The following is a 23,248-nucleotide window of genomic DNA, read 5'->3' on the forward strand; positions in this document are numbered from 1 at the left end:
TCAATGTGATCATGTTGGCATGCTGATGTGCAGCCTCACAGAGCAGCTGCATGGCTGTACACTAAAAGGTCATTATCTTCATTTCCATTATTATTTCTGTTAGTTCAGGGAAGGGGAAGTTACTTCGTTCCCAAACTTTTCTTTAGTTGAATTACATCTTAAATTGTTTTTAATCAACTGACTGTGTGCAGGTAAGAGAACTTGACATCTTCTTATATTAGGTATTTTTCTCATTTATTGGGTGAACTAGCATCGATTAGAGTTGCAACTATAATTAGGTTGTCAGTGACAACAAAAACAGCTTTCTTGAATCTCTTAAATCTTGACATTAGTTCAGGGCAGTGGTGAATAGAAACTAAAGTACTGTGCTTAAGTAAATCGAGGTACTTGCACTTTACTTGAATATTTCCATTTTATGCTTTATACTTCTATTCCACTACATTTTAGATGCAAATATTGTACTTTTTATTCCACTACATTTATTTCACAGCTATAGTTACTAGTTACTTTTCAAATGTATAATGAGCATAAATAAAATGAAAGGACTTTAGATTAAATCAGTGGCTCACAACCTTTTTAGCTTGTGACCTCTTACAAAAGAAGCATTATTATTATCTATTATTTCACGAAAAACAAAGATTTGATAAAATCATCTCTAACCTGTGACCCTGAGGAGAGTGCCCGACCCCTCGGTTGGGAACCAGTGGCCTAAAGTTTTGGAGGACAGAACCTGTCAAAATCCAAAATAAATAAATAAATGACTCAAAAAAAAAAAGTAATTAAATGTAGCAAAAATAATATAAAAATAAATGTAGCCGTTAATTAATTGGTAAAATGTCACATAAATTGATATTTCTGTTTTAATTTGCTTCTTTATTTATTTATCTTTGTAATTAATTCCCTTTTTATTTACTCGTTTAATTTTCCCCTTTATTTATTTATGTATTTATCAAATTTTCTTTTTTACATGTATTTATTTTTATTTATTTATTTATTTTAGGTTTATTTTTAAATGGATATATTTCTTTGTGTGTTTCTTTATTTTTTTATTTACACATTTCTTGATGCATTTCTGCCTCATTATGCAAAGACCTCATATAAACTAGCTAACTGTATATAAAGTAGTTAAAACCAGCTCCACCTCGAGCAGCTACAACAGTAAAATACTGCATATGCATCATATTAACAATCTAATAATGTCAGATATTACATACATATACATTTTGCGGATAATACTTCTGTACTTTACTCAAGTAGGATTTTGAATGCATGACTCTTACTTGTAATGGAGTATTTTTACATTACTGGTTGGTACTTCTACTTCAGAAGGGATCTGAATACTTGTTCCACCATGGTTCAGGGTGCAGCCTTGACTCAAAAGATGCTATGAACAATTTGAAGGGTTCATGACAAAGTCGGCCATAATACCATGACATGTTTGTCAAATCAGTCTGAGGAATCATGTCGACAACTTTGATTTTAAATCCGTCTGTTGGGTTCACCGCAAATGCCACAAGTTTGTCTTTCTTAATCTGACCAACCAGATCTTATAAAAAATGAGACAAGTTAAAGTCGAAATCTGAAGGTTCGCTTTTATTGTGCACATGAACACGACCCAACACACGTCGCTTTATAACTTCAGTTTCAAAGTCTCTTCATAGGGAAATTGTACGGGGCTTTAGCTCATCAGGCCATGACGGTTTGAGAGGCATGTGGGATGTTTGCAGCCTTGTTCCAGTAATTATCATGGTGCAGAGAGATAAACTGTCCTGAAGGATCTCAGGAATGTTGACACACAACAGTCGGTCAGGTGTCGTTTCATTAGCTGAATGGATTATTAGCCAAGTTAACTATTACAAATGATTTCCCAGGAGCTCGTTAGGAGCACAAGAAAAGAGCGCCCCATTTAGTCTGCGGCTTGTGATTAAATTAGTAATCAACTCTCTAAGCAATAAACACGGCAACAGGTAATTAAATATAATTCAGCCCCAGGTAATAGCCAGTGAGTGTATACGTGAAATAAAATAACGCATTCTGTCATTCCTGATGCTGAGGCCTGGGTGAGTATTTTAAGGTCACCTGCTATTCACTAAGATAACTATTTTCTAATTTCATTTAGTCAATAGAATCTATCAGTGCTAACACAGGTCATATGCAGTAAGATGAAGTCAACAGCTCTTCATCTCTGGTGTTTGTTTGGAGTTGAAAATTCAATTATGTTGCCAATTTTGCTTTTGTGACATCAAATTTGCAGGTTCATTAATAATAGACGTCAAGGTTAACAGCACTGTCCTCAATGCGGCCTGACTGAGGTGAAGGTTTCCAGAACTCAGGTTGGAAATAGCTTCTGTGGGACTGTTTTAGAGGATGGAGAATTAAATGGAAAATCCACTGACTGGCACGACTGGTGAAAAAGAGGAAATGAAGCCCCCAATTTAGTCTTTCTCCCTGACACGTTCTGTACTTTCTTCATTCAGCGTCTCTCTTACTGTCAGTGTACGGCTTTCTCTTTGTTCAAACTCCAATTATCTCTCATTTTCTCTTTAATCTGCTCACTAACTGTGTTTCTCTCTCCGACATGAATGAAGAGTGTGAGCATGTGATGCCTGATTAACTGCGAATGTTGAGAAGATTAAATCAAACAGACTTCAAATCCAGCTGGATGTTCTGTTCTTTTACTGACGAACATGCTGTTGGTACTTATGGAGGGAGATCATTAAGATAGTCTAATTGTAAAAAGACTAAAGCCTCATGATGCAGCAATTGTGGTTAAAGCTGCAGTCCGCAACTGGAGCAAATACGTTAAAAAGTTATTATAAAAAGTTACTATATCCTGACAGAAGTTCATGAGACAGATGATCTGTGAAAATCCTGTTCCTCTGTGTCCTGCGGCGCTAATAGCATTTGCAGGATTTCATTGCCCGAAGGAAAAGAACCAATCAGAGCCGAGCAGTCTCTAAAGCAGCTGTCAATCACTGCTCGAGTAAATTGCAAACTTTGATCAAACTGTAAAACTAGGCAGCCCTGATCAAATGTATAAAGATTCAGTTACTGTAATGCCTATTTCACGCCTCAAATGCTCTCAAAAACATATTCTAGTCTTATATATAAAAAAAAATATATATTATATCTTTTTTTTTAATAAATACAGGTTCCAGCTACTACAATGTGAATCTTTGCTGGGTTTTATGTGTCCTCTATGATATTAAAACATATATCTTTGAGTTTTGAAGATTTTGAAGACATTTTATGGACCAAAAATTCATAAATTAATCGAGAAAACAAATGACAAATTAATTGAAAACGAAAATAATAGTTAGCTGCAGCCCCAGTTTGCACTGGTTTTTGTATTATGATGCAACATTTTGGCAGTTTTTATGAAATTTTTTATGAGAATTTAATATATCGAAACATATTGTAATGAATTAAGATCAAATGCATGTTGACAGACTTGCAAACGCATATGGATGTTTTAGTTATCATGGTGTCACGGCTTAAGGCTGGTAGATAGTAGTTCTGACAGTCGGTGAGAGAAACAGGGATGATGTTCTCAGGGACGACTACACAAATAGTCCAAACACTTTAGGTTTAGAAGTTAACTTTCTTCTTCATATTTGTGTTCTGGCTTTAGTGTCCAAAATATCACAAAAAAGGGCTCTTTTAATTGAATTTTTGCTTCTATGGTAACCACGGGGGAGTAACATGCATAAAAGTTTTTCGATTCTTCGCCATTTAGCTTCAGGGTCTTTTTTAAAAAAAAACACCTCTCCATTTTCTTCATCACAAAGCGACTTGTGAATAGAGGAAAAAGGACAAGAGGAACAAATAAACCCATCTCTTGAAGGCCAAGCTGTGCAAGATGTTGTTTTTTATCTCTCCAAAAGCACAAATTACAAACTTTACTTTACTCCTTTATAGACGAGGTCTAGCATTTCTTAAGAGCCATACAAATTAAGAAGAGCTTCTTTAATGCTAATGAATCCAAAGCTTTTAACGAATACCTCTGCTAAACAACTATTGAAAACTGAAGAAAAAAGACCCAAAAAATCTGTGCATGCTCCTGTGTTTAACACAACAACTTAAAACATAGAATTAAAAGAGAATCCTGAGAGATTTTAATGAATGAACTCTTTTGGTACTTGCTGGACTTTGATATTAGTTACACACCCCAGCTCCCTTTTTGTATTTGGTTGAGCATTTTTCTCTTCTAAATTCATAAAACACTCAAACTATTTGACCTTATTGTTTCTACACAGTGCTCTTTTAAGTAATCATGAGGCTTCTGCTGTGTGTGAGTCCCCACACTCTCCACCTTTACAATGAGTTGCTGATGCACTATGGCTGACCTGCAGGCAATTTCCTCTGCCTAAATATCTGCTAAATGAACTGAGACTGAACTGAAGCTGAACCCCCCGCCTGCAGCAGCTCCCAGATAATAGTCTCTAGCAATGTGTAGAATATTAATAGAAGTATACCAAAACTCTGGGATCATTTTCTACGATAGATATCTCAAAATCTGTAACTGCAGCTATATCAGTGGCGCTACGTGTCAAACTATGACGCTCCACATATCCACACTTGCCAACCCTCCCAATTTTTCCGGGAGACTCCTGTTTTTCATTTCCCTCTCCCAGTTTCCTTACGGGGTCAAAAATCTCCTGCATTTTTCACGATTTACAGCAAATTTTTCGCACCTTTTTTTTCCTTTTCATTATCTCAGCATGTTTCTGGCACTGTACAGTGTGCCCTTAGCCCTACTGTTTCCACCCGGACGGCAATAGATCTACACCAAAAGAGCTGCTCGTGACAGCGAGGTGTGGTTCGAGCTGCCATCTTTTTCTAAATCTGGGCACATAAAGGATCGATTGCAGGTATTGTGTGACTGGTTTTGATACTACTTGGTACTGGGTTGTTTTGGTTGATACCTTAAAAGGTATAGAGTACCGATACCTTTTAACCTATTAACCCTATTAGGCACGTAGTGAAGTCTATCGCCGATTGGACTATCCTGCATGTTGAAAAATAATGCTACGGGGTACCCAGTGCGTTAGAACGTGACGTCAAGGGGTACCAAGCGTCTGTATGTAACAAGTTGGGAGCGCGAACCTGTTGGAAAAAACAACACAAGAGAAATGTATTAGAAAGATATTAAACATGTATTAAACATATTTGCAGATTCTAATAGATTTGTTAGATTAGAACATAATCTATAAACTATTATAGATTTCAAAATCTAAATAGTTTTAGTTGAACTATGGAGCCTTTTGTAAGAAAATAATTTTATGTCGTGATAATTTAATTGAATGAATCTAAAAACTCTTCATGTACTCCCTGGCAGAGTGCCATCGACCCCGCTTTGAGAGTCACTGCTTTAAAAGCACGCGTTCTTTCCTGTAATATGATTTGTGCATGTCTGAACTGGAGGAGAAAGCTTTAGACTGAACTAATGAAACAAACGTGTAGTCACAGAGAAAGGATAGATAAAGTGTTCTCGGAGTTCCAGTGCCCAGTACTGCTGCTGCTGCTGCTGCTGCTACTGTTGGATTTTCTTAAAAGTAGCAAAGCTTAATAAAACCTGACCAGCAGGCGAAATCAGGTTTCAAGCTGAGTTTTCCGCTGCTGTGGCGTGACTCCTCCATTGTCCAAGCTGCTGTAATCATTTGAGGCTGAATGGGGGAACACTTCAGCCAATATTAAGTGCATGCAGCACGGATGTCAGAGTGAAATTGCACCTTGCCAAGCCGCTTTTCGTTTGATTCAGCGTGGCTTGTTATTCTCTTTTTTTTATGCAGGGGCTGTCAGGCGCTTTGTGCCGCCTCATTCTCTGTACAGTTGATGTCCCGGAGTCAGTTCACAGTTCACTGTCCAAACCTCCCAAGAAATGACATATTGGGACGACTCCAACTCTCGGTTCTTTTACATTCAAGCTTAAAACTCTTCAGTTTACCACTGAGTTTTGTTAGAATAAATTTGGGACTATTTATTCATATGCTCTAACTTTTTTAATTTATTTTTTTTGCTTATTCAGTTTTATTCAATATTAGCTTATTTATATCTTCCATTTTATTTCATTCCTTTTTACTTGGCAACGCTAGCAGCATGGCTCTAGGGAGGTAATGCTGCTCTGTCTGTCAGTCCAATACTTTTGGTCCAGACTGAAATAACTATTAAATGGATCGCCATGAAATATTGTAGCGACATTCATGGTCCCCAAAGGATGAATCCTGCTGGAGATCCCCTGACTTTTCCTGTAGCAACACCATGAGGTTGACATTTGTGGTTTGGAGTCTCTTCCTGGATGAATTACAGTATTATAACTTTAGTAATCCCCTGACTTTTCATCTACCGGCATCATGAGGCTTTTTTTGATTTGTCCAATATTTTAGTTAATGACCAAATAACAGCAAAACTAACGGCATTCCCATCATCTAAGATGGTGAACATGGTAAACATGTTACCTGCTAAACATCAGCCTGTTAGTATCTAGCTGGGACCATAATTTACTAAATGAACATCATGCTGTATTGAAGAAGACTTGAAACTAGCGATTGAGGGCATAAACTCATGTTTACAATGTTTACTGAGGTAATAAATCAAGTGAGAAGTAGGGTCATTTTCTCATAGACTTCTATACAATCAGACTTCTTTTAGCAACCAGAGGAGTCGCCCCCTGCTGGCTGTTAGAGAGAATGCAAGTTTAAGGCACTTCTGCATTGGCTTCACTTCTCAGACCCGGAGTTGCCCACTGCTGTAGACTCTTAGTCTTGTTATTGTGTTTCTTTTACATGATGTCTTATGTAAAGCTGTTTGAATTGCCTTCTTGTTGAAAAGTGCAATACAAATAAACTCGCCTTTCTCAGCCTTGCAACAACACGACACCACCGCTGCAAAACAACTTTTTAATTTAATTGTTTCACATTAAAAACACACACTGTATGCTGCATCACAAAATGAGAAAACGCTGTCCTGCGATAACAATTGAAGCCAAAGTAGAGAGAAGAATCAGCCAGTGTCGATGCCACCGAGAGAGGCGAGACACGTTGTGTCATGTCTCGCACCCCTTCAGGTCGGCTGAGGATTGTGTTCGTCTGAAGCCACAACATGAGATAGTACACACAGACAGCAGGTTGAGCCACAGATGGGAAATCATAATTCAAATAGTCTCACAAAGCACTTGAATTCATTCCTACCTGTAATGTACATTACCATGATGACAGAGACCAAGCTAGGATGATCATGGACTCAGATACACTAAATCTTTCACGTAGTCTCACACAAGCTTTTGGTGTAAAGCCGTATATATGCAACTGTTGTTTCCGAGGAGGTTCAGATGGACCTGTATTGGAAAGGAAGCCTGGTGCTCATAACAAAGTGTGTCCTTCGTTTTTAGACATTCAGCTACCCTCAAAATGCTACTGCCCGTCACGTAACAGTCTCACCTACTGAGAGTAACTTTAGGAAACAATGTGACAAGTCACTTCTGGACCTTGGAGTTGATGTTTTACTGAAATTCTTCTACTTTAAATCTGCGTCAGGCATGTCTGCGTGGTACCCGTTTTTATGAGAAGAAAACCCACAGTTATTTACACCATATCACTGCAGACACAGCATCCTAAAAACAAATCCTGTCTGAACCCTCCCGGTGCTTTTGTAATCATTTATATAATCATGAAAATTGTTTGAAATCATCGAGCCTGGGGATTCATTTTCTTTTGGCGAAGGACAAAATGATGCCACCCTTGATAAAGTGATAATAGCTGTCTGAAATATCAACCTGATATTCTCTTAATGAAATAATGGTTCAACAACACTCTGGGCACATTTGCAGCGTTTTGTACACGACTTGCTGTCTGGCAGGCAAATAAATTCATATTCTGCCTCTTAGCTGGGTGCTGTTGTGAGGTGCAGCAGCTAGAAGCCAGTCATTTGTTCGGATAAATTAACAGTACGAGTATGACATCCCTTTAAAGATGTCTGTAGGGAACAGCTTAACGCCCCGGGAGTCACGTCGCAAACATGCCTTTTAGTAAACTGACTAAACTGGAACTGACAGGTGAAAAAAATATGCAAAATGTTCAGATTTCACTGTTTTCAGTGAACAAAGGTGTTTTTTTTTTTTTTCCTCAGTAATACTCATACATCCACAACCATCTTCCCCTTCAAGGTAATTAACTTAGAAATGATAGATTACTCATTAGAATAGATTTGCGAAGGATTGGTCTCATCTGAACTATGATTTTAAACAACCATACGTTCAATCTGTACATTCGAAGTTTGATATCTCACCCGGGCCCTCGTCACAGGCCTCTCCTTCAGATAGAGAGAGAGAGAGAGAGAGACAAATGGCACACATGTACAGTAAAGCTGCAGTCCAGCGTATGCATCAGCAAAGAGAGCAAGATAGGTTGACGCATGCAGTTCGAAACCAAGTTTGTACAGTTCATTTGGCAGTGAGCGACATATGAATGTGTTTGTTACATAGATATGCTGCACAGGGGTGAGCCCCCCTTTATGGGTGGTTGTCCCACCCAGTCTCTGATTTTCTGTGTGCGTGTATGTGGAGACGCAGACCCACTGCAGGTCTGGCACAGCGGAGGCCTCCCTCCCACCACAGTACAGTGCAGGGTGACAGAGAGGGCTGATAAGTCCAGCCGACAGCTCCTTAATCCCCATTAGTGCCTCAGACAGGGCGGTGTGACAGAGCGCAGCGCTGTCTTTAGGCCAATCCCTGTTCTTGTCCTCCCCTCCCCTGTTAGGGTCCCGCAGGATGCCCTAACAGAGGATGTAGCGCCACCCAGTGGAGGCAGCCTCTGGATGTGTGTGGCTCTGAGGGGGAGGGCCTCAGCAGGCAATCTCCTCCAGGGTGCCCAGCGTCGTCTGCAGGGGGACTGTCACAGTGTGGCTGATGGACTCCGAGTGGTTCGCCACCGGGTCACAGGAACTCTGGGAAAAAAAAGATTGAAAGATTCTTAGTGCGCACATGGGAGGAGTTTGCCTTCAGGGCTTTCTGCCAGAAAGGGATTATTTAAACTCAAACCATGATCTTTTCCTAAACCTAACCAAGTACTTAGTGCTCGGTGTGTCCCGCACGTCTGCTCTAGTCTGCCCGTGTCTACGATTTTCGGCCGATTCAGCATGTTGAACGGAGAGTTATTTCATCTCAAGCACTCTGCGGTGTGTTCGAGTGCAACTTTTTGGCCAAGACAAAGGCGACGTGAGGCTAATTGCTACTTAATCAAACATCAATAAACTGCATTTAGGCTCCTAAAGTCATTAACAGGACAATAAGTTAACATGTTTTATTCAAAAGATGTGTCTTTTACCATCGACTTCTGTACACCATGACTGTAATGGAGCAGTTTACACACTATACTCTACTAATATCGGGGCAGCTGTGGCTGAGAGAAGAGCCCAGCATGGTAGCCCAGCAATCGGAAGGGCTGCAGTTCGATCCCCTGCTGCAGCACATACTGAACCCCAAATTGCTCCCGAAGGCTGTGCCATCGGTGTGTCAAAGAGTATTTAGATTAGATCCTGATGGGCAGGTTGGCACCTTGCATGGCAGCCTCCGCTATCAGTGTATGAAAGTGTGTGTGAATGGCTGAATGCTGACATGTAGTGTAAAGAGCTTTGAGTGGTTGGAAGACTTTTCAAAAGTCCATTTACCATTTAATATGCTGCTACAGTAACATGACGTCTTGCATTTTAGACTCTCTGCCTCTCTAAGGTTTGTAGTTGTACAACAAATTAAATCAAAGTGGTCAAAGTTAACTAAAGCTCAATGTGAAACCTTTGCACAAACAAATCTACTGATCTCAGTGATTCACTTTGAATTTACTTTGGTTCTTTGGAAGGGAAAAGCACGCCAGGTTTATTTATTTATTCATACTTATTCAGCAGGGTGCAGGTTGCTGCCACTGATAATCAGTGGCTTTTTCACTGCTGCCTGGCTACCAGCTGAATACTTTCACCATTATAACCTGACACTTCTACCTGACTGCCCTGCAGATACCCTCCAGCTGTTGGTATTGTTGATTTAACTAAGATTTGATGTTCATGCACGTGTTTGTTAACGGGGTGATCTGCTGCTCCCGGCAGAGTCCTCGTTGCCATTCGGATTCTTTGAGAGCTCCTTCAAAGAGCAGAGCTTTTTCTGCCAAATTGGCATGCTACCGTCGGTGTGTACACAGTCTTAGATTTGCTGGGCTGCTCTTTCTACATGCTTGTGTGGAGGGGTAAGGATAGGATAAGGTTTCATATGCATGGTCAGAGTGCATGAAATTACACTCAACGCTGCACTCTGTGAAGAAGATTGACAGGTGAGGGGTTAAAGGCCGCCCTTACCACATCCTCTCCATGACTCTCCTCCTCCTCCTCTCTGCTCAGTAAATCCAGTAGTCTGTCTTTCACCACCTGCAGATCGGGAAATAAAAGTCAAAGAGCCTTTAAGGAACAATATAAACTGTTAAAATAACATAAATTATAGCATAACTAATAATTGGTAAATTAATTAACAAAAGTAAAAAAAAATAATTAGGTGGCAAATCTGGCAACAAACCACACTATTACAATTATTTCAGCATGCAAGCTGTTAGAAGTAGCTGTAGAGCTGCTTATGTCAGCGACATGAGGGTTTCTTATCTCCATTACTCCATTATGGCCATTAAAATAAGAATAAAACATCTCTTGAAAATTACTTTTTCTGTGTATTTCCACAAGCCTAGGGGAGACAAAGACTATTATGAGCATGTCAGAACCCTGTACAGCTGAACGCAGCATAAGAATCTCCAAAGAGAGCCACACAGTAGAGCAAAGCTAATGGAAAAATCGACGTTTCTGTTGTCAGCTCTCATGGTCAACGGACGCTCTAGCTCTCCACTGAAAAACCAAAAATGAGAGCTATCAAAGTTTATTGCGCCGATAAACGCTGGGAGTGCCTGTAGAGGAGTGATGTATGGGCGTAATTAGATGTTTAAACAGTTATGTGAGAACAAAAGGATGAAAACAGCAACTTGAGACTGACCTCATAAGCATAGTCAAACAGCTCTAGGATGGTGAGGATGCTGGCTCCAATGAACAGACCCATCTGGCCTCCAATATCACCTGTTGAAGGCCACAGCCACAGAGGAAAATCGGAATAGGTTATACACCGTTATGCCGTGGCAAAGGGAAACACTTGATTCTGACTGGCTGACAACATAATTGTGGTGCAAGATATAGTAAATTGCAGGTAAGTGGCCAAAGCGCAGACACTTCAAGGTGTCCGGATATATGAAAATAACAAGCTCTTGAAATGACACTCGAATTTGTGTCATAGTGTTTCTGTGCCTCTACCTCGCCCATTAGATTTACACATCACAGCAGCTTGTTAGAGTTCTGCAGAGGCTCACAACTGATCCTGGAACCCAACTCTACCCATGGCTTTACGACCGGACTCAACTGAACCCAACTGGTGATGCCAAATTTGACAAACAATGGCTATATTTTTGTTTTATTCTATTATTATTATTAGATTATTAGATTTATGGGTGGGCCATTTTCCCATGAATCAACACATAAAAGTAGCATGACTGTGACTAACTAGACTGGATCCAGGTTTGGAAACTAATGCTAACATTGAGTAAAACTTACCCAGCAAGCCTGCCACCTCGTAAGCTTTCTTTTGCTCGATAGTCTCGTAGTTCAAAGCCTCAAAGAACACGTCCAACACCAAGATGTTGTCCCTGCAAAAGGCAAAATTGGGCATCAGTCCTAATGAATCCCACACCAGACGATCACTTGGCAAGCAGCAGAATCAGCAACAGTCCATCCATTTCCTACCGAGCTGAGCAACCAAGGACACACAACCAGTGTGTGGGAGGAGAGCAGGCATGTTCACAGCTTTTCACAGATTCCAGTTCTTTACATTCTTCATTTAAAAGGCTATAGGAGGAAATGTGGGCAGCAAAGAGGCTCAGATCGTCTCTGCGGTGAGTTTGCATGTTTTTCCCTTTTAATGTGTGTTTCCTCTGGATGCTCAGCTTTCCTCCACATCAGGTAAATTAGAGACTCTAAGTCGTGGGTTGGTGGAAATGTGAATGTTTGCCTGTCTTGGTATATTGACAATGAACGAATGTGGTAAAAACGCCTAAAAAAATGATCAGCTACACTCGCTAACGTTTCCTAGTTTTTTTCTCTCTTAAATTTCTTTGTAAAATCAAAATCAGAAAATTAAGAACATGAAAAGTGTGATTTGTCTCTAACCGACCTGCATTGTTCTTAAATTGGACAAGAACTATTGGTGATTTCCCTCCATCAGTTGTGTGTTTTGATTGGTTCAATTGGTAGGTTTAAAGTAAATGTATTTAAAGCTATATATCACATTTATATTAATTCTATGCTACTAGCAATTAAGGAATCCTAACATTACGAGCAGTACCATAGCATCATTTGGTGGTTAAGAACTTTGTTACTTACGTGATGTACTTCTCCGACTTGTTGAACTTCTTCTGTAGGTAGCGGGCCGAGGTCTTGCTGGGGATTTTGACCATGGACAGCTCTTTGTTGTAGCGGGTCATGTTGCACGGCGTCCTGCACATGCAGTTACTGCTCTCCAAGGCCGACAGTTTAGCTTCACGCGGGAGGGGGCGATGGAGAGGGTAGAAGCGTAAAATTGGGAGGTAAAATGGAACGAGATGTGGGAGGATGGGTTGAGGATGATGAACACAATGGGGAAAAATGCTATTTTAGACACAAAGAGACTTTTCCTTTCATAGACCCAGATGTACTGAGACTTCTACATTGAAGGCAGAAAATATCCAGTTATCCAGTCCAAAATATGTTGCCAGTTTGACTAAGGCCTTCACCCCTAACTGGCAGACCTTTTATTTGGAGAGCTTCTGCCCAGACTGAGCTGGAATAATGATTAAATACAATAAAAATACCAAGAGGAGAATCATCTGCACAAATCAAACAATCTCTATATTCTCTAAAAAGAGAAAATCAGCTCACTGTTGAGACCGCAAAACACATGTTATTAAAAGTATATGATACAAATAAAGGTAAAATTTGATAAATTCAGCAGGTGTAAAGTTAATAAATGACAGACAAACAACCCAAGTTACTATATTTCAAAATACTACAATGCTGTCATGAACTAGATAAAAGAATTTACAATATGTGAAGGTCACTGTAAATTCACTATAAGCTTCTCAACACATTTTAGTCTATTTTAACCACTAGTGCAGTGCCCGTTCGGATCGCATGCCCATCCAGACGGGTTAGTTGCAGTGTTGAGAACTGCGGTGCTTGCACCCGCCAAGTGTGAAGTTGATTGGATGGATTTGGATCAGTTTTCGAGATATGCGATGGCATACTGTACATACATACATACATAGACAGACTGAGATTCGTTCCTTTATAGACAGATAATGCTGCTACAGCACCACCTATTGGCCAAATGGCACTGAATTTGTCATGATCACTCAGACACCATATCTACACATGTCCACCAAATGTGGTTGGAATAGCACGAAGCCTTCAGGAGATATGGCATTTATTGTAATATAAGCCCTACCCTCAGTATTTGAGCCAACAGCAAAACTGTACGGAACATCAACAATCAAAATGAATTTTTTCTGGTTTGGTCCAGAGATGTTCTGAACCAAATTTGGTGACAATTGCTCAAAATTTGTAGGAGAAGCAAAAAATCTGATTTGGACACAATTCAAAATGGTGGAAAATCAATTGAGACGCAGATGGGCGTAGCTTATATGGAGAAATGTATATGGACTAACAAAATCCAGACAGTTACAGTTCATAAGTTACAGGCAATGTTTGCTGGTTCCAGCATCTCAAACGTGAGTTTTCTATAACTGGAAATTTAATATATCAGGTTAGTTGGACAAAACGAACAACTTGAAGTAATTGCGTCATGCATTTTTCACAATTTTCTGTCATTTTATAGACTAAAAGTTCAGTTTATTGGGAAAGTAATCAAAACATGAATTGGTAATGAAAGTAGTCATGACTTGTAGCCATCATAGAAATATGTATCAGGGCTTAAAATGATTGTTCTTTTATATATATATTTTTTTTCTTACTAATCTGAAATAATATTATGTTAAATTATGATAATGGTTCATATACCCATCACAGCCAATTACTTTCAATTAGCCACTGTGTTAGTGCCAGCTGTACGTCAATGCTTTCTCACAGCTGATAAACATTAAACTAACAGTCCTGAGGCTTCTGCAGCTTTTAGCTCAGAGCGTCAGGCTTGTGTATCTTCTGAGAGCCACAGGATAATACGTCTTGCACCTCTTTTCTTAATCGTATATCTGACCCCTGTTTCCTGAAAACAGGTCAGATTCCAGATTAATAAGGAAACCTGTACTGTACCTATAAACACAAGCATAAGAATACCACACACGATTGCACACATGGCCCCATTCATACTGCGCCTTGAGTCGTGCGGATGTTTACTCCATAAAAGCCCGAACGACAGTATAAGTCAATGTCATTGTCAAAGTCACAGAATATAAAGCGCCAAACACAAACACGCCCTCGAGCAGCATCCGTGAAAACAGCCTTCACCCTGACAGAGACAAAGTCCTGATGCAGAAATGCCAGCCTCTATTCGCGGCTCTGCTTTGGCAGTTTGACTCAGAGAGGGAAAAAAAAAAAGAAAAGTAAACTAAAATGCAGTGGATGATTTCGTGTTAAGCCCACAGCCAACACCAACTCCCTCACAGTGACGGTAATGTTAAGCGACACAGGCTTTTCAAATATAGCTCCATCAAAAGCTTCTCCGGCGCCGAGGTTGCTCACACGCCTCACAAATCACTTTCTTAAGATGAATTTATGGAGCTGCAAAGTTTAAATAAAGCTCTAATTTCACCAGAGATTGCGGAGTCGATTCTCACTACCAAAAACTTCTCTTTCTGGACTTAAAAATCCCATACATCCACCCTTTATTCTCTGAATGTAAAGGAGAGTGTATCAGGCTTATTATCTCTGCCAGGAGATAATGAGATTGATGTGCATCTCTGTGTCTGTCCACGGCTAATCCAGCATACTGCTGCACCAAATCATCATTTATGGCTGCACACTCAAGGACACACTTTCTCAAAACACCTTTTTATTGCCTGTTTGATAATGCCATGATTGACTGCTGACTCCTCACTCTAGGGATGCACCGATACCGGATTGGATATCAGGCCGATACTGACTCATGCAGTTGGATCGGGTATCGGTGACAATGGGGCCGATATATTCAATTCACTTTTATGTTAATATTCTATACACATTATAGACTGTAATTTAAAATTCCTCTTTAAGTTTTGACCAATTTGTTGCTGCATTGGCAATGGTTGGTTGTTTGCATTCATTCAATCAAACATTACAGCAGCGGTCGTTGCAGACAAACCTGGCGGAGATCTGCACTCGAATGAGTGCACCTTTAGTTTCTCACGGAGACAGCTCTGTGGCAGACCCGCAGATCACAGAGCACCAGGCAGCGATCCCCCACGGCGCACTAATAGCTGGTGAGGCCACACAGTCACGTAATTGCAAGCGGAAATTCAATATGGCTTCTCAGTGGTCTCTTATTTTTATTCAAATGAGACGTTATTGGATACACAGGAGCAAGGCCTTGTGCATTCAAATGATTGATTTCTTTCTCTAAGCCGCTCACCTTTGTCCACCGCCCTCTCTCGTTTTCTCTCACACATTTAAATCTAAAAGATCAAATTACCATTTGTTAACTTTAGTTTTTTCTAAATGTCAAGGCAAAAAAGTATTAATATATATCTGTCTGAGAGGTAGACATGTGATTCTACCACTTATTTATCATTGTTTTGGCAGGTTGAATCTTCTGTTTAGACGCTATAACATAAATTGGAAATAATTGTGTTTTCTGTCTGGGAGTGTGATTATAAACCGTCTCTGTTGTCTCAAAGGCAAACGATGAGATAAGCAAGTGGTTCAGAGTTGAACGGATGCAGCTGTCTCCGATCAAAAAACACTTTCAGTGCCGTCTCCAAAACTTGAGTGACACAGTTGTAGAGAGAGAAAAACCCAATCAAACTTTGCTGAGTGAAATGTTCTCTGGTGGGTATAGCAAATTGGCACCGAGTTTAAAACAAGAATTAATTTGCATTCAGTGATCCAAACTGAGTTAGTGTGTGTGTGCGTGTGTGTGTGTGTGTGCGTGTGTGTGTTAGTGTGTGTTGGGATTGTGAAAGCCTTACTGTTCCAAAAATGAAGCCAATTACATGGGAAAAGAGAGGAAAAGAGCTGTCTGGAATTAGCACCAAAGCCTTTCTACTCTCCTGCTGCACCACACAGTGCAACATGTGATACTGAGTGCACGTTAATGGCACATTGCTGTAATACACTGAATGCCTTTACGGTGTGGGAGCCTGCAGCCTTTATGCTGCCTGCCTGAAAGTTTTGTTGCCCCTGGCTACATTGTTTTTGTACCTTTCTGGTTTTCAAGAAATAATTTTCGTCTCAGTGGGAGATAGCAGAGAGCCTGGCGTAGGAGGAGAGACATTTTTGTGATGTTGCTGTAACTCCCACTGGCCAACAGCTAAAGGCTGATAAGGTCATACATTACTTAGTATGCTTTTGAATCAACGCATTATTAATGTGTTATTTATGTTTTCATTGATTTTTATTTATCAAAAATGTAGATTATATTAGAGCTGATAAGACTAACAGTATTTTTACGTAATAGTATGTTCTAGTAGGCTATCATTTCTTAATAACTATGCAAAAAAAGTAATCTTAAGTGGGGCTCTTTAATCATAAAACCTTACCACTGCTACCACTTAGGTTACCATGTGGGTATATAGCCTTTAAAAGGGTCAGTCTGCTCAAATTACAAAAAAATAAATAAAACTATAATAAAATGTAGGGCTGTCAATCAATTAAATGTTTTAATCACGATTAATTGCATGATTGTCCATTGTTAATCGCGATTAATCACAAATTTTTTATCTGTTCAAAATGTACCTTAAAGGGAGATTTGTGAAGTATTTAATACTCTTATCAACATGGGAGAGTGCAAATACTGTAAGCTGCTTTATTCAAATGTAAGTATATATTTATTATTGGAAATCAATTAACAACACAAAACAATTACAGATATTGTCCAGAAACCCTCACAGGTAGTGCATTTAGCATAAAAAATATGCTCAAATCATAACATGGCAAACTGCAGCCCAACAGGCAACAACAGCTGTCAGTGTGTCAGTGTGCTGACTTGACTATGACTTGCCCCAAACTGCAAGTGATTATCATAAAGTGGGCATGTCTCTAAAGGGGAGACTCGTGGGTACCCATAGAACCCATTTTCATTCACATGTATTGAGGTCAAAGGTCAAGGGACCCCTTGGAAAATTGCCATGCCAGCTTTTCCTCGCCAAAATTTAGCGTAAGTTTGGAGCGTTATTTAACCTCCTTTGTGACAAGCTAGTATGACATGGTTGGTACCAATGGATTCCTTGGGTTTTCTAGTTTCTAGTTTCTAGCTTTAAAGCCCGGTACAACGTACAAATCACAAGTTGTGTTCATGCATTAAAGAAGTTAGTGGCGTGAAGACAAATTAGTGTTAACGCGCTTTTATCGTGGTTACTTTGACAGCCCTAGTTTTCATAGATTTTTTTAATCAAACATGGAGATCATATTAGAGCTAATATGACTAACAGTGGTTTTACTTAATAGTATGTTATAGTATGCTAAAATTTCTTAATTACTATGCAATAAAATGTATCTTGATCGGGGCTCTTTAATCATAAAGCCTATTAATAATATTTTCTCATTTAGCTCATTCAGACAGTTATCGTCATAATTTCTGTCTCCACAACTATAACATAGAGGTGACTGGAATTCTTCGTGACTGTTTGAAAGGGACAAACCTGCCTGGACCCAGTGTGCATAAATACATTTTCAAAAAGAAGAATCCATCCAAAAGGAAGCAGAGGACCCAGTCTGAAAATACCAGAGTATAATTAAAGCTGAATTTCTCGGCAGGACTTTTGATTTGTTGATTTCACCATGGCAACACTAAAAGGATGTGCACGATCATGCCGTATCATGCTTTAATTACGTTCCCCCACTGTGTCTCTGTTTACAAGCCTTTCATTTATTTCCTGATACAGAGCGACGGTGGGCTGCACACATACTCACAGACCTGGAATCACATCCTTAACTTAACTTATAACATTATTTCATAGTGAATAGGAGACTACCGCTGTGCAATCACTGTGTTTACGTGCAACGAGTCACTCGAGTAGAGATTACGGTGAACAGAAGGTCTGCAGTGTAATGGCTTTGTTAGATGGGTGTTAATGAAAAGAAGAAGAGTACTGAGAGTCTTCTTTTTGTGTGGATATCCAATCAGTGTTGGTAAATGTAATTGATTCAAGCAATAAATTCCTCAGTGTGTGATATATATATATATATAGCTGCAAAATCTGTTGTTCTTCCTGCATCCAGCGCAGTCGACATAACAGTGACGTAGTGCTTGTATTGAAAACGAGCTACGTTTCCAACAGCGAAAAAGGATGTTATGGACGAGGATACATTTCACAGTGTTTTGGCTGACTCGGATATTCAGCCACATTTATTCGAGCCAGAGTATATGGTCGAAGGAATGCAGCGGAGAGAGGCCAGGGCTGCGGCTGAGGCAGCATTAGCCCTGCAAGAGGACATGGCCGGCGGGGACCCTCCGGGCGTCAGAAGCTTGAGGGCAATGCATCCTGGTACATGTAGGCACTGTTGGCACGGCTCCACGAGCAGGAGGACTCAGCTTTCTCAGCTTTCACTGAGGAATTTATTGCTTCAACTGACTACATCTACTTTCAACACTGACTGGACATCCACATAAAAGGTGGCGAAATTTCCTTTTCATGTATTCTTTACAGGCATCAGGAATTTGTATAGGAGAAAACACAAGCTGACCAATCACCGTTCTCACAGAGGAGCACATCGTCTATGGCGTGTGGTGTACCCCCTTTAACGGAGCAGAATAAATGCACATTAAAGGTATGGTGTGCAGGATCTGGCGGCATTTAGTGGTTAGAGATTGCAACCAACTGAGTATCCCTCCGCTCACTCCTCCCTTTCCAAGACTGCGGTAATGTGAGATGCAAGGTGGAAAACCGTGGTAACGCCGTTCGCCTCGCTCAGAGGCCATCCTTACCATAATAACACTACTTTAGGAGCAACGGAAGTCAGACGGCGTTTGGCAGTTCCACGGTTTTTCACTTTGTTGCTCATGTTACCGCAGTTTCACAAGCGTGTCGGAGAACTACGGTGACACTAATGAAAACATAGTTATGAATATTATATTCCATTTCTGCTAATAGATCCCCCTTAAATGTCCCATACTGTTCCTTTAAGCGCCGTCCAAAATGTTTACACTCAATTATTATGATGTACCACGGGATCGTTATGGAAAGACATATTGTTGAAATTTGGGTGAACCAACCTTTTATGTGTGACTGTAAAGAGAGTGTGTGCCCTGCGTCTACCTCACCTCTTGTCCAGTGCATGCTGGGACAGGCTCCAGCCTTCCTTTTAACCTTTAACGTGGTGATCAAATACAGGAAACAGATAAGAAACCATCTCTTTATGATGCCGCTGCTTTGGAAGGCTAACCCTTTTGACTTTTAAATGCTTTTCAAGGAATCTAATTTAGATAAAATCACAAAGAACCCTCCTCATCTGAATTTCATGAGTCTCTCTCGCTCTCTCGGCTTTGGCAAAATGTAAAATATTACACTGAGACATTAGGGCATTTTTATCACAACAAAGAAAACCAGTTCAATATCTTAAAACAGCTCAACGAGACAATATTTAATAAAACTGACAAAGCGAATTTAAAATCTTGAATGTGGAGGAATGGAGCAAAGGCTGCCAAAAACCTCATGGCTGTTTAATTTAGCTCAATGCAGGAAATATGACCCATTATCTATCTGACCAGCCAACCATTAAATTGAACTCTAACACTGCAGTCCCCGTCTGCTCTGATGTTGGTTACAGACTTGATGAGCTCTTCACACAAAAGGGGAAATATTGAGATGAACCCTGTTCTCTTGATAAATCAGAAAGTTTAGTAGTGACAAAGATACTTTCCACCATTTATCGGACGGACTTGAAGTGCTGTAGCCTCGTTAGTAGACTGGTTGTGGGCCTATAGAGTTATTGCTTCACTGTGCAGTTTCCTTTTTAAATAATGATGGACAGAGAGGACGGATCTATCACCGGTTTTCAAAGTAGACGTTTTTTCCTACTACAGCGCTTTGGCATTGATGATGATATACTGTACTTGTAGCTGCTCATCTCAAGCTTTAAATTCTCGGCGGTGTTGCTCATCTTTAAAGCAGGTTTAGCATTAAAGCTCTGTATCAACAGGAGAAAAAAAAAAGATAATCCTAATCCTTTGCCTCGGCAAATAATGATATGTAAACCAGAAAATACAGCGTGTGTGTGTATCGTCTTGACTCAGGAGGTTGTGTGTATATGCAGACTTACCAAGGGCAGGCTCAGCGCAGTCTTTGTACTGCTCAGGCGTGCAGTAAGAAGCATCACCTAGGAAAAGATTGAATGAGGAGGAAATCAGTCAATAGTAATGTTTAAACATTAAGTTGGATGAACGTAGAAACAATATGTGAGGCGCAGGCCCTATTCCCTGCCAGACATATAATACCAGGTTTTTTGTTACGGCAACACCTAACCCAGTATTGATTTGTGATATCCTTATGAGGCCTCCCAATGCAGTTTAATCTCACATAAATACTGCAACCTTGCAGAAAACTCCTGTTGGTCTGTGAATGGTCAATACACATCTTTTTTTTTTGTGCTGAGCTCCAGCAGTGGTGCTTACCAGGCATGTGCACCATCCTGCAGTTGCAGTTCTCAACAATGTAGCGTGTTTCACAGTCAATCCTGCAGGCGGTTACACTGTAGACCTGGAAGAAGCCCGACTCCAGAGCCTTCCACTCGCACTCTCCCCACGGGGGAGGCAGGTAGGTCATCTGCAGGGGAGAAAGCATGGTGTGGGGGTTAGCTAGGAGATCAAACACACACAACAGAGTTCCTGCTGTGTTTTTAACAGTGGTGGATGAAGTACTTGCAAGCCACACTTGAGTAAAAGTACAGATATCTACCCAGAAAATGACTTTAGTGGAAGTTAAAGTCACCTATTGGAATATTACTTGAGTAAAAGTCTTAAAGTATCTGATATATACTTTTACTTAAACCTGCAGTAGGTAGAATATTTTTGACTTCATTGGGCAAAAATTCCATAATAACCTTTCAGCATATTGTAATTCAAGTGTCACTAGACTTCTGCACCTCCTCATGGCTCTGTTTTCAGGCTTTAATTAATCTAGCCCGTGACAGGAGACTTTGGCCAATCACAGGTCAGTTCAGAAAGAACGTTCCTATTGGCTGTGCTCCGGCTGCTGGGCGGTGCTTGGTATTTCCTCAACTGATCTCAACATGGCTGCCGGGTCACAAACTTTCTCATTTTACAGCTAAACCGTACACTACAAGATGTTTCAGAAAACATTCGAGGCGAGAAAAAGGCATTACAGTAACAGAATATTGATTCATATTTGATCAGCGCTGCCTAGTTTGACCATTTGATCGGAGTTTGCGAGTGATTGACAGCTGCTCAGAGACGGCAGACTCCAGCTCGGCTCTGATTGGTTGTTTTCCTCCAGTCAGACGCCATTTGGAGCACTGGAGGACACAGACGCACATGATTTGTTTTAAGTTTATTCCTCTTAACATGTACACTACCATGGAAATGGAAGCTACTTTACACTTAAAGAAAAACAAGGTCTTCATAACTAAAAGGATTTAAAGAACAGAATCCAGTTTTTCCTTCCCATATAGTCGTAAGTAGCATGTACAGTAGCATGATCTGCCCTGACTTGAGTGGAAATCAAAATTTAACTACGGCTTTGAGAGCACTCTGTTTGCACTTGGCCATCACGACCACTGGACCATCAGGACCACGGATTCATCAAAGCTGCTTGCTTGCAATAGTAACGAGTAACGGAGATGCTTAGAGGAAATGTATTGGAGTAAAAGTGAAAGTTGACAGGAAATATAAAAACTCAAGTAAAGTACTCCCAAAAAACACCTAAGTACTGTAATGAAGTACTATTCATTACATTACAGCACTGGTTTTTAAGACATTTTTAATACCACATATAATGTAATTTAAGACCTTTTTCACAGTCATACTGGTCAAAAAATGTCGAAAAACCAATAGAGACAATATGACTTGTCACAGCCATGGTGTGTTTCCAGTATTCCCCCGTCTGTTTCACTCTGTGTGTGTGTTGGTGTGGGCGTGGTGTCTCTACTCACTCTCCCGGCTGCTGCCTCGCTCATTGCTGCCAAGCTGTTTCACCTACTAGTAGCTACACACCTATACATCAACTCATCAGCCCTGCAGTATATCAACCTTGGCTTCCCTCCCAGTCCTTGTCAGATCGTTCCGTCAGCTACAGTGGGTAGTCTTACGTTTCTGACCGATCCTTGTGTTCCTGCTTTAGTGTATTATCTCCTCGTGTGAATGTTGCCGTGCCTAATCCTGTTTTTCCCTCGTGCCTCAGCATCATCCGCCTTCCTGCCTGCTTCCACCGCGCAGCCTCACCCTCGTCCACTTTGCACAGCCGGACCTGCCATTCCTCTTCGCCCTTCTGCCCTCTGCTGTCAGCAGCCATCACAATCACCTCAGTTCTTTTCAATAAATCAGTTAAACTTCATCTGTCTTGTGTCGCTTGAATCCGCCTTTAGGTGTATAATGTCTTCCAACAGCCCACAACCACAAACAAACAAAAGTTAGTACTAATGCTATTGTGTACAGCAAGCAAGAAAAAAATATTTTTAAGGACTTTTCTTCATGAGGGAACAGAAGTGCATACTTTAAGACTTTTAAAGACTTGCGGATATCCTGCCCACACACATACAGAGAAAATCCATGTATAATGTGGACAGATCCCTACAGCAGCTCTCCAAAACGCATTCCTTAGTCCTTGAAACCCAGCCAGTACAGAGAAAAAGAAGAGCCTCACAACAAACCAGGCGGTGCGGAAAACAATTCAACAGATAGCCAAACTCTGTCAGAAAAATCCCACAAGGCCCGGCAACGGGAGCACAAAAACTCCAAATGTTCCCCTCCTGCTCCTGTGGCTTGGAGGACTGGGACGGCAGATGAAGAACGAGGGACACCGGGCCGAGCAGC

General features: G+C 40.5%; 1 protein-coding gene across 3 annotated transcripts in view; it reads right to left on the reverse strand.

The window, feature by feature from the left end:
* Positions 1 to 6,885: 6,885 nt before the first annotated feature.
* The window catches only part of asic2 (acid-sensing (proton-gated) ion channel 2), a 393,767-nt gene continuing 377,404 nt past the window's right edge, over positions 6,886 to 23,248 (reverse strand). For 2 of the 3 annotated variants that reach the window (XM_037791131.1, XM_037791130.1), the window contains exons 5-11: positions 20,873 to 21,023; positions 20,521 to 20,577; positions 12,457 to 12,610; positions 11,632 to 11,723; positions 11,024 to 11,103; positions 10,345 to 10,413; positions 8,842 to 8,943 (exon numbers count right to left, since the gene is read on the reverse strand). In XM_037791131.1, coding sequence (XP_037647059.1) covers positions 8,842 to 8,943; positions 10,345 to 10,413; positions 11,024 to 11,103; positions 11,632 to 11,723; positions 12,457 to 12,610; positions 20,521 to 20,577; positions 20,873 to 21,023 — 705 coding nt within the window. Of the gene's footprint in view, positions 8,944 to 10,344; positions 10,414 to 11,023; positions 11,104 to 11,631; positions 11,724 to 12,456; positions 12,611 to 20,520; positions 20,578 to 20,872; positions 21,024 to 23,248 lie in introns of all 3 variants that reach the window. The other variant, XM_037791129.1, reaches the window with a different exon arrangement.

The sequence above is a fragment of the Sebastes umbrosus genome, chromosome 14 (assembly GCF_015220745.1).
Source record: "Sebastes umbrosus isolate fSebUmb1 chromosome 14, fSebUmb1.pri, whole genome shotgun sequence".
In the NCBI taxonomy this organism is placed as follows: Eukaryota; Metazoa; Chordata; class Actinopteri; order Perciformes; family Sebastidae; genus Sebastes; species Sebastes umbrosus.